Below are 12,484 nucleotides of genomic sequence, written 5' to 3'. Positions count from 1 at the left end.
AGCAAATGGAGTTATACTAACTTGCATGAGGACCTGCTACTCTACCTCCCTGCCCTGAACGCTCTCAAGTTCACTCTTAATAGAGCGAAAAGGGTCATTCTTCCTAACCCTCATTGACTTACTCCAACCATCCTCGCCGGCTATCGGACACCCTAAACCCACTCCTCTTAAGTCAATGACTATCATCTCCATTCTCACAGCTAATGACCTAGCTGAATACTTTGCTACAAACATTCCAAAAATTAGAGACTCACTCCTGACCTTCAACAGCCACAGTCATCCCTCTCATAAAAAAGCAAGCGACTGACCCGGACTTAACTTTCACCCTGTTTCTCTCCTTACGCACTATAGGTTTTCGCTTCTGTCACTTCACGGAAACTGCTCTCATGAATGTGTCCAACTTCATTACCTCTGCTCAGCACTCCAAACTATCCTCTATCCTGATTCTCCCTGACCTGTCTGCTTCCTTTGACACTGTCTATCACTCTGATCTCCTTAATACTCTTCTTGGGATTCGTGATCGAGCCCTTGCCTGGTTTGAATCCTACCTAACACATGGCCAATTCTCTGTCTGCTGGAGCAACAACACCTCTCAACTCACTCCTCTAGCTCTTGCTGTTCCATAAGGCACTGTCTTGGGTCCGTTACACTCTACACCTCTGCTCTGGGGGCACTAATCTCCTCCTTTGGGTTCTCGTACCAACTCTTAGCAGACAACACCCAAATCATCTTATCTTTTTCTGTGTTCTCCTCTGATCTCCATCAAAATATCAAACTGTCTCTGCAATTAAATATTGAATGGCTTCATATTCTCTGATCATAAACTCTACCAAAACAGAGGTGCTCTTGTTACCTACCAAAAGCTCTCTTATCTCACCCTCGGCCTATCCAGTTCCCACCGGACACACTTCCTGTACTCCTTCAGCTATAAACCTCGGCTTCATCTATGACCCTTCTCACACCTTCTCTACTATCATCTTCAAAACTGGAACAGCAGCTTGCCTCAACCTCCTAAATATTAGGAAAATCAGGCACCACCTTCCTTTCGACACCTCCAATCATCTCTAAACCACTCTTGTATTCTCTAAACTTGACTACTGTACCAGCATCCTCTTTGGTCTCCCCAACTATGCTCTCTGTCCTCACTTCACACCTACTTCCTTGTAGCAGGCTGGATGGCTGACAATGCAAAACAGCGCCAGATTTAATGTTGTTCTCCTGGGTCACAAATATGTCCACAGTAAGGCACAACTGTATCCTCTAACCAACTCTAAAAGCGTTCTTGTAATCTCAACTCTTCCTCCTTCGACTACCCTTTTGGCTCCTTGCACTCCCTGTGCTTCCTTTTCCTTCCGCTCTTTTGCTCTTCTTGCTCCACTTGCAAGGAATTTTCTTCCGCTGGACATGCAAGAAACAGTCCACACGGATTTGTTCAAAACCAAACTAAATTCCTACCCTCTTAACTTAAATCTCTTGTGCCTGCTAGCTAAAATGTTTCCTTCGCCTCTACCCTGCTCCTGTCCCTCGCTTCCTTTGGCTCCACTCTACCACCTAATATGGTCACAGCCCGAGCACAACCGGCTGTGCCTCCTACCTGCACTTTAAACGTCCAATGATGGTTGTCCTTAATCTATAAATATCATCTTATGTTTTGTCCACGGTGACAGTTTCATTTACTCCCCTCCACAACCTGGTCAGAATGTCCCTCAAACTCACACCATTGTAAAAATCCCACTGCTTCCTGTCAAATCTAATTTCTTAACTATTGTACATTCTTATGTGATTAAAAGAGCATTGTTCCTCCTGTATATGAATAAATGAAGAAATATATGACGTGGAAGGTGACCAGGTCCCATTTGGGCTTGAACCCATGGGTTCTAGGCAAACAAGAGACTTCCTGGCAGAATTTTATGGAGGTGCTGAGGATGTGCTTGACCTGGCAAAGGACCTGCAACTGGCCAGCAGCCTCGACACTTCCCCGGAGTTTGTCATTTTACCAGATCCCACCCCAATTAAGCCTCAGGCCGCCTCCAGCGCCTGATGGCTAAGGTGGCTGATATTCTGGGGCTCTGCTCCGTCCATTTCCAGAGTTCATTATGAACTCGGACACATTCTGGGCAATGCCCCAAAGAAGGGAAACCCTCCTGCCCTTTAATGCGGCAGTGGATGCCCTGGCATTGGAAGTGTGGGGAAAACCTTTGGTTTCGATAGTGGACAGGGACCTGTGGAAGCACTGCTCTGCTCCGTCAGACCCAGCTTTCCTTTCCACCCACATTTCACCTGAAAGCCTGGTAGTTCAGGCCGTGACAGCATGCCTGAAGACCTCTAATTTCCCATGCCTTCCACCAGAAAGGGAGAGTAAGGGTTGGACACTTGGGTAAAGAAGGTGCTTGCGTTGGGCATTCTTGCACTGTGACCCGTGTACGCCTGTTGTGCGTGGCGAAATTATCCTTCGGCCTCTGGCCATCAGTAGCCAATGCGGTGGAGTACATCCCAGAAGGAGATATAAGGGATGGGTTTCTGTCCCTGGTGCTGGACAGCAAGGAGGTGGCACAGCAGATGCTGCAATCTGGTCTGGTCATGTCAGATTGCTTGGGCAGGTCCATGTCCTCTAGCGCGGTGGTGAGGTGCTATTCTTAGCTAAGGATGTGTTTTTTGCAGCTGATGTACAGATGAGGCTGTTAGACATGCCTTTCGACTTACAGAACCTTTTTGGGGCCAAGGCTGACGACACCCTCCAGAAGGTCCAGTCGTCGTAGGCAACTGCTTTGTCTTTATGGCTGGCAGTCCTCTTCTCTGGGCGGGGGCCTCTTACCTGCCTTTGCCCAGGTGGCGCGTGGCCAATGTGCCCCAGAAAGGGACCAAGGCAGGCGCTTCCCGAGAGGTAGAGAAAGGGTTACCCAGCGGGGAGGTGTTGGTGACTGCTGTTCCCTCCGCTCCCCAGGGCCTGGCTTCATCACTCGTCGCCAATTGGAGGGAGGCTTTCCTTGTTCAGCACAGAATGTTCGGAAACCACGCCTGACGCTTGGGCCTTGCAGGTCTTCTGTCAGGGTTATTGCCTCCCATTTCTCCAGCATTGACTGGACCCACAGCCCCCTGGCCACCTACTTGATTCCTAGATCTCATCCTCCTAGAAGAGGTCCGTCAGCTTCTGGTGGAAAGCACAATCAAACTGCTTCAATGTCCAGAATGAGCAAGGGGGTGGAACTCTGCCTATTTTTTGTTAATGAAAAAGGACAGAGATGCTGTACTGCTGTACTTGTTCTTACACAAGGATAAGTTCAAGATGGTTACTCTAACCCAGATCCTCCAAGCCCTCGACCTGCAGGACTGGTTGGTTTCCCAGGATCTTCAGGATGCCTACTGTTTAATGCGCAGATCACAAAATCATAATTAACTACAAATATATTTATTTGGAATACACAGTGAGCCCCTGCTCCAAGTGGCCCTTTGTTTCGCTCTGTCTCCTTCAACTGTCCCTCCTTGCCACTCTGGAACCTAGCCATCAGGCCCACTGTAAACATTTCAGTAACCATGGAGCAGTGGTGACATGACAACATAATAACATCAACATGGAGAACACACAGAAGAAAAAACACATCTACGTTCCTTATAATAAACCATACTGGTACGTCCCCTCCCCTTTCCTCCATCTTTGTGGTTTCAACAAGTGGACGGTTCTGGAACCTTTGGCACGGGAAAAATCAGCTTACCCTTTAAATTTAGTACATCAGGGGGGTGGTGCGGCCTCGGGGTGTGGGAACGCCCAGCCGAGACAGTCCCTTTTTCCACACTGGCGGTGTCAGACCTGGCAGCCAGCACAGAGACTTTTTTTTAAGCTTTCGGCTTGCTCCCTTTTTGTTTTTCAATACTTAGTTAACTTCCCTTCAGTGCCTCGCCTCCCCCGAAGCATGTCGGCTGCAGGAGGATTCACAAGATGTGCCTCATGCTACCGCTCGTTCCCCGCCTCGGGCCTCCATGCTCTCTGTCTTGAGTGTTTGGAGCCCGACCACCGCTGGGACTCATGTTTGACTTGCAGTGCTCTCGGTTACAGGACATTAATGAATCGGTTGTCACGGTGGAGGGAGATCTTCCACACTTCTCCTCCTCCCCACCTTAAAGACTTTGTCTACAGAATCTCTCATCAGGACAAGGTAGGCCCTCTGTTCAGAGGGGCTTCACAGTGCATCGACTCCTTCCTCGGGGTTCCCACGGATAGGGGTTCCTCGAATTCCGGTTCTTGCAGCCCTGAGGCCTCTAAAGCTACCGGCTCCCAAGCAGAGGGGGCGGGGGCTCTTCTAGGCTTTCTGTGGATAGACCTGAGGAATCCCGACTCCAAGGCTGTGGGGCTCAGGGCCCCTACCTGACTGTCCTCCGAAGGACATCCAAGTTTGTCCTCTTCTTCTACCCCACTGGGTCAAAGATCGTCGAGTGCCACCTCCAAGAGTCTGTCCTCTGCTCCATCCATCACGACTATACAGGCGCGGGTGCGGAGGGAGTCCAGTCTAATGGAAATCGCTCCAAGGTCGTCGGTCAGGGCGTTACGACTACCGGCCGTCTGGCTGAGGGCTCGGCGCCTAACGGAGGGATCTCTGAGGTTGACGCTTCTGCTTTAGGTGCAAAACCCAAGCTGTATCCTCTCTTGTCTGAGGCCTCTCTTGGCTTAGGGCCTTCATGCACTCCCGCCCAGGGTGTGGCACAAGGCTTCAAATTGGCGGAGCGGCGTGTGGCAGAGCCTGCCAGACAGGCGGCCATCTTTGATCCAGCTGAAGGCCTGCCAGTGCTTTCGCACAGTGAATGGGCTTTGCAGGATGATCCCAGCCCCCTTTTTCTCTCGATAAAGCAGTGGATCCTACGATGCAGTGTTTTGGACCCCTCAGGGATACATCTATTCATCGCAGCCATATAGCTACACGCACCAGGCGCCTCAGCGCTTTGAGCAGGAGTGGAAGCCCAAAGCCTCGGAGGGCCATCCCCCTAGAGATCCAGCAGGTTGCGAGGACCGTTTCTTCGAGCGCTTCCTCTTCCTCATTCGTTCCCCTCAGATGAAGGGGCTCCTGATGGACATTGTGAATCAGGTCATTCCTCAGGCTGCACCGCCTCAGCCCCCTCTGCTGAGTACTCCTCATGTTCCTTCTGTGCTCCCGGTTCCGGTCCGGGTGTTAGGGAGAATTCTCCTATAAGGCAAATTTCCCAAACCTAGTGAGTCCCCCAGCAGCTTTGCTGAATTTTTGGGGTTTGTTTTTTTCTCCTGCTAAGAGAGACTCTTTTCCTCCCACTCTTAGACACGATTTGAGGTGCTTTTTGACTTAGTATGTGTTCATGGGCTATGGGGTAACCTCTTTTACTCCATAGGGCATCATCTGTTTTGTATGTGTTACACAGCACCCTCAGTGCAGTAACACAGGGGTGTCATAGTGACCCCCAAACATAGACTCCATACCCTGGGACTGACCACTGTCTCCCAGGGCATGTAAAGTCACCATTGACTTTACTAGTCCTAAATTGTGAACAGAACCAGTACAAACCATCTTATTGTGGAAGTACTGGTAGGGGTAATTCGATTGCCCCTGGGTCTGTTTTCAAGGGGGCACTGTACAGTCCCCCCTTGTCGAGTTTCTGGCTGGTGGCAGTGGTTACCACGCAAAATATTCCTCTGGAATATTTCCTATGGGATTTACCCATTGACTTTAAACGCACCACTTTTTGGTGCAATGTTAAAGATACTGCTGATTGATTTAATATTAAATCAACGGTTGGGTCTTTTTGCCAGAACTCATTTCTAAAATGGCGTTTGTGTCTATCTCTGTAACTCTAACCAAGGTCGAGGCTTCTCCACAGAAGCCCTCCAAATGGTGCCACTCTGCCTGGGTTCCACAGGAGGGGTGGAGGGGGGAATAGGCACCCTGGACTGCGTTGCCGTAGCAACCCAAGTCGCACTCTACTCTGATTGGCCCAGTGGTGAGCCGCCCAGCTCACCACTTAGCATGTGTGAGTGACTGCTAGGCTGATGAATGGGGGTTTTTCTGCATAAAAGCAGGGCCTTTGGGACTGGAACTTCAGAGGTCGCCACAAGACCTAAGAATCCGAAGAGGGAAGAAGCTGAGCCATCTGCAACAACGAAACCACCGGTGAAGTCCTGCTGCAACAAACTCGCCACTTTCCCAACGACAAGAGAAGATCTTCTGCTGGACGAGTCTTCTTCCTTTGAGCTGGTGGGACCAACCAGTTCGCCACTTTCGCCTTCCAAAGACGTCTCTTGGTCGAATCGCCCGTGCCAAGCACCCCGGCGGCCGGATAGCCAAGTTTCACCACTTTGACCGCGAATAAAAGGACTGCACCTTTTAATCGAGAACTCTGCGGCTGGTTTCATCCCTGGGCAGTGCAACGACTCCATGTTTCCTCCTCGACGAGATCCTCTCGTCCCCTGGTCGGAACAACGAACTGCAACCACTGCCAGGAACAACTGCCACCGCTGGAGCTTCCTCTCTCTTTAATGTACTGTGTCCTGCCTGGCCTCCCTTTCCACGGATTGCTAAAGGGGACCCTTAAATCATTGGCTTTCCAACTGGGTTGGCCCCAGACCTTCTAACTTTCATTCTTGAAACACCCCAACCTCTTTTGAACATTCTGCAAAGACATTTAGTGCAACTTAAACTGTGTGAACTTGGGCACATTTCACTTTGCTCCATTTAAAGTGGGCCTGGCCTATGAACTTTGGCTCTACAGTGTGTACTGCCTTTTATTCTCTTGCTCTGAACTTCTAAAAGTGTTGGGAACTGTATTATTTTCATGCCCTGCCTTTTTTCTCTCCCTTTAACCAAACTATTGGAGTGCCATCTAGGTTACGCGCTCACATCTGTCTTGACAAATAGCGGTGTTTTAACTCTAACTTGTCTAATAGTTACTAAGGGAGGTGTGTATACTTTACCTGACTGTGTTTTAACTTGCTCTTGATTTAGAGTGCTAGTGTATTGCCTAAAGTGTTTTAAATAAATAATTATATACTTTTGATACAAAGCTCTGGTCAGTGTTTGTTTGCTCTACTGTGTTTTTAGCCCTATTGTGTATACTCTATATACTGCCCTACTCTTCTTGAGAGAAGTCTGACTGCTCAGCCACAGCTACCAGGTAAATCTGGTTGGTGCATACTGCTACCAATTGGGTTTACTGCTTACTCCTGTAGTCTTAATCTTTTTGCAGTGTTCCCCAAAGGAACTGCACAGGATTCTGCCTAACACCGGGCCCTCCGTCGTTTCAGTCCCTGACGTTAGTTTGGACCCCTCCACCTATACCACCTATTCCTCCCCCCTCAACAGCCGTTGGACCTGTCTGCAGCTCTGCACCTCGGGGGGGTGGAGGGACCCCGCTGGCACCTGTGTCCCAAGGCCTGGATTCCCCTCTGTCTGTGAAAGGGGGAGGGGCCATGACGCCCAGGACGATGAACCCTCAGCATCAGTTAAGATGTTTCATGACTGCCTTCAGAGCCTGGCAGAATTCTTGGGGGTCCCTCTGCCTGTGGAAGCCCCCCAGGAGTTGGGCATGCTAGCAGAGGTCTTGGGGAAACGCACAACGATCTGGCTTCCTGACGCAGCAGGGCGGGACAGTGGAACATCGAGACCCAGCCAGGCTGTCGCTGGCGGCCTGGATGCTGACCAGCTGAGGCTTCAGTATGCTCAATTTTCCGATGACAACTGGGACGACATTCAGCAGGCCAGGTCGTCACTTGGAGACGCCTTCCAGATCTGTTGGTACGGCCACAGCTGTTATGCGTTTCCACCCACACCTCTGCATCAACAGACCCTCCGCAAGTTCTGGGCTTCAGTGGGTTGCAGCCTCATCCTGGATGCCCCCCACCGGCCTTCGAGGCCCTGGTTTTCGGGTTTTCTGCAGTTGCGCTCCCAGGGTCCCATCCACCTTCCGAGGCAGGGCTTCCTGATGCAGCAGGGCAGGGCAGCGGAACATCCGGACCCAGCCAGGCTGTCAATGGCAGCCTGGTTCCTGACCAGTTGAGGTTTCAGCATGCTCAATTTTTGGATGGCAACTGGGACGAAATTCAGCAGGCAAGGAGAGCCCTCAATCGGTCCCAGTATTCGAGCAAATGGACTAGGTTCTGCCATTGGGCTTGCGACAAGGCGGTGGACTCTGTCACCTGTCCTCTGGATGACATACTGTTTTTTTCAGCACACCTGGCTCGTTCTGGAGTTGAGGTGAATACTTGCTACACTTATTTGGTGGCCATTGGGGCTTATAAGAATTCCCCTGTGCATGTGTTTTTTCGGCAGCAAACCCGGTGGTTAAAGCTCATCTTTAGGGGATGTCTAGGCTTTTTCCTCCGGTGTATAAGCCACGTTCGGTCTGGGACCTCCATGTGGTTCTTGCAGCTGTGCGATGCAAGCTTTTCGAGCCGATGGCCTATGTGGACATCTCCTTGGTGACACTAAAGACAGTTTTATTGGTGGCTCCCACCTCAGCACACAGGGTTAGTGAGCTGCCAGCGTTGTCTTTGTGCAAGCCTTTAACCACGTTTCACAACAACGTCATTTTGCACAATCACCCGAACTTCTTGCCCAAGGTGGTCTCTCCATTTCATCTAAATCAAGAAATATGTCTGCCAGTGTTCTTTCTGAACCCACAGTCTGAGGAAGAGAGGGCCTTGCATTCCATGGACCACGAGGGTCCACACTTTTATCTCTCTCAGATGAAATCATTCACTGGAATCGAAATTAATATTGAATATGCAGGAACTAGAAGTAGCTCCTGGGTAGTCAGCATTAACCAGTGACCAGGAGATACCACGATGGGCAGTGCGCTAGTACATAGCGTTCCGCAAATCTAACTTTCACATAAGATGCAAAAATATATTTTTTTTCCATTATGTATGACCCTTATGCTTTAAATGTAGTATAGACATGTCCTAATGTTTATTTATAGATTGCAAGTTTAACAGGCTCTTCTAGGCCACAAGCAGGAGCTAAATAGCTCCCAGCTCCCCTCAATTTCAAACCCTGCTTCAGGTAATCTGAGGCATTGTTCGTGACTTTTGGGGGCTCTTCCCCCAGCTCTCAGGCTTCCAAGGCTTCCAACGCTCGATGGATGGTTCAGGCCATTTCGGAGGTGTACACGACCATGGGCAAACCCGTTCCTGGAGGGATACATGCCTAGCTGGTCAGAGCCAAGGCCACAGGCGTCGCATTTCAGAGACATGCTTTTTGGGATGTCATCAGCAAGGCTGCTACTTGGGCCACTCCCTCGGCCTTCGGTAAGTACTACTAGCTGGACACCAGCTCCAGGTGCGATGCAGAATTTGGTCAGGCGGTTCTGAAGAACATTTTTGCTTCGTTGTATATATGAGGCATCACCCACAAGGATGGAGGAAAGGTGCAAAGACACATGAGTGAGTAATGTTACTAGCGTACTCCTAGTCCATAGTCCCCTTTCCTCCATACATCCCACCTGCCTTCCCCTGCTATTATGCCAATGGTTAATAGGTAATAAGTAGGGGTTTACCAAACTTCGGCTTCGAATAAGTATTCGGATGAATTCCGGCAGAAAAAAAGCTATTCGGCTCCGGCCGAATAGTTTCTTGCTATTCGGCTCTTGCCGAATACTTTGACATTCTCATTTGAATACAATGCAACATGAACTCAGAAAGGCAAATATAGACTTCAGTTTGCAAAACTGAATAGAATTAGATCAGACAAATTGCGATCACAGAGCTGAAAATATCTTCTATCGTAATCTGCTCTTTAGGGCATGTTTTGTTACAGATTCTTAGACAAAAAAGGTGCTCATCTTTTATACTTAGCCTGCAACAATACAGGAACATATTTTCTTTTGGAGAATGTTTTTATTCAATGTGCACTTTTTTCAGTTGGAAAAAACAAACTGAAAGAAATGTGCATAGATACTTTCAGTTCCTGTCATGCCACTTCCCATTGAGTACGTCATAGCCCCCCTTTTCTTTTTTTAAGGACTGGAGTCCTGAGTTTAACATTATCTGATATTTTATCAGGAATTATAAGTTGTATATGTTTGTGCATTGGCGAGAAAGAGTGGCTAGGATAAGTGAAAAGTGAGCAGCATTTGTTTGGGTGGCGTGAATAGTTGTGAGATGGAGTTCACACATTTCAGATTCTCTCTTGACTTGTGTCCTGCATGAGCCGACAATAACCATTTGATAAATTTCTATGTGAGCTGAAAAGAAGTTTCGAAACTCAAGCTCATCGACTTTCCAACTGGATAGAGCATGCAATGCATCTGATTCACAAAGGGGGTCCTTTGCATTTGTGAAGTCTCCTACTTTAACTGGCACTGAATATGCAACAATCTTCTGTACATTTGGTCCCTTCATTTTGGTTAAATCTGCATTATTTCTGGCTTTTATGCTTTAAATAAAGATACTACATTAATTACAATGAAGAGAAATAAAAGTATAGAATGCGTCTAAAATGGTGCTTTTATTTTTTTTTTAATAAGTGTGTTTTTTGAAGTTTGGAACATTATTTATTAAATAAAGCAACTATTCCACTTCATATTCGGCTTCGGCCGAATAGTTGAAAAACTATTCAGTATTCGGCCTAATACTAAATATGCTATTCGGTACAGCCCTATTAATAAGCATCACCAGGTATCTAAGTGTCCAATGTGTTCAAAGGGAACTGAGGTGAGGTGCCGGAGGGTGGTACCTTGGCGGGGCGTTCCCATGTCCGGGCCCGCGCTATACTAAGGGGCAGCTTAATTTTTCGCTGCCAAAGTTAAGGTACCATCCCTATGTTGGGGAACGCCCCACAAGGGTGGAGGAAAGGGGACTATGAGTACTCTAATCACTACGGTGAGTAACTTTAATTTATCAATAAGTAGCTCCATTTTCAAAAGAATAAACACATTTGATTTTCTGCACTTGTTTTTTTGTTTTCTAAGAGTGTTTCCAAAAGATGGAACCGCAACATCTAGTAGTGGTGCAGTCATTTGTTACAAATGGTTTAATGTATTGTTTATATTATTCACCCTACAGAAACTTTACACAGTGTGTGATGTAGCAATGAATATAATTATAGCCAAAAGCACAACCTACAGCTTGGAATCGCCAAAAGATCCTGTACTTCCAGCCCGTTTTTTCACTCAGCCTGACAAGGTATGTGCTTTTATTTGATATGTAAATATCAAAAACCTTCAAATTTATTTTATTTACGTGTATGGGCTGGGCAAAATGGCATATTAAAAAGACAGTGTAACATAAACCTATATTAGACATCCTAATTATCCATATTGAGATTAACTGAAGGTCCGATGAATGATCTTTTGTTTTTACACCTGGTTTGGATGTCTCCTGATAACCTCGTATGTTAGGGAGAATTCTCTTATAAGGCTAATTTCCCAAACCTAGTGAGTCCCCTAGCAGCTTTGCTGGATTTTTGGGGTTTGTTTTTTTCTCCTGCTAAGAGTGAGACTCTTTTCCTCCCGCTCTTAGGCATGATTTGAGGTATGTCTTTGACTTATGTGCTTATGGGCTATGGGGTTTCTTTTTACTCCAAAGGGTATCATCTGTTTTAGTGTATGTGTTACACAACACCCTCAGTGCAGTAACACAGGGGTGTCATAGTGACCCCCAAACAGACTCCATACCCTGGGACTGACTACTGTCTCCCAGGGCATGTAAAGTCACCATTGACTTTACTAGTCCAAAATTGTGAGCAGAACCAGTACAAACCATCATAATGTGGAAGTACCAGAAGGGGTTAATTAGATTGCCCCTGGGTCTGTTCTCAAGGGGGGCACTGTCCAGTCCCCCCTTGTCGAGTTTCTGGCTGGTGGCAGTGGTTACCACGTGAAATATTCCACCAGAATATTTCCCATGGGATTTTCCCATTGGTTTTAAACGCACCATTTTTTTGGTGCAGTGTTAAAGAGACCGCCGGTTTATTTATTTAATATTAAATCCCCGGTTGGGTCTTTTCGCCAAAACACTTTTCTAAAATGGCGTTTGTGTCCGTCTCTGTAACTCTAACCAAGGTCGGGCCCTTTGTTCCACTTTTTGGCGGGCTTCTCCACAGAAGCCCTCCAAATGGTGCCACTCTGTCTGGGTTCCACAGGATGTGTGGGGAGGGGAATTGGCACCCTGGACTGCGTTGCCTTAGCAACCCAAGTCGCACTCTATTCTGATTGGCCCAGTGGTGAGCCGCCCGGCTCACCACTTAGCATGTGTGAGTGACAGCTAGGCTGCTGAATGGGGGTTTTTCTGCATGAAAGCAGGGCTTTGGAGACTGGAACTTCAGAACTCGCCACAGGACGTAAGAAATCCAAAGGGGGGAGAAGCTGAGCCATCTGCAACGACGACACCACCGGTGGAGCCCTGCTGCAACGACCTCACCACTTCCCCAACGACAAGAGGAGATCTTCTGCTGGAAGTGTCTTCTCCCTCTGAGCTGGTTGGATAAACCAGTTCGCCATTTCGCCTTCCAGGACGTCTCTTGGTTGAATC

At 48.1% G+C, this 12,484-nt stretch overlaps 1 protein-coding gene across 11 annotated transcripts in view; it reads left to right on the top strand.

Moving 5' to 3' along the window:
• Positions 1-12,484, top strand: part of PDS5B (PDS5 cohesin associated factor B) — a 2,333,811-nt gene that overhangs the window by 1,799,179 nt on the left and 522,148 nt on the right. For all 11 annotated transcript variants that reach the window (XM_069639007.1, XM_069639003.1, XM_069639002.1 and 8 more), the window contains one exon: positions 11,018-11,137. In XM_069639007.1, the coding sequence (XP_069495108.1) occupies positions 11,018-11,137 (120 nt within the window). The remainder of the gene's footprint in view (positions 1-11,017; positions 11,138-12,484) is intronic.

This window comes from Ambystoma mexicanum, chromosome 7q, assembly GCF_040938575.1.
Source record: "Ambystoma mexicanum isolate Mex_15411 chromosome 7q, UKY_AmexF1_1, whole genome shotgun sequence".
Taxonomy (NCBI): domain Eukaryota; kingdom Metazoa; phylum Chordata; class Amphibia; order Caudata; family Ambystomatidae; genus Ambystoma; species Ambystoma mexicanum.
This window is presented reverse-complemented; position numbering and strand designations above follow the sequence as displayed.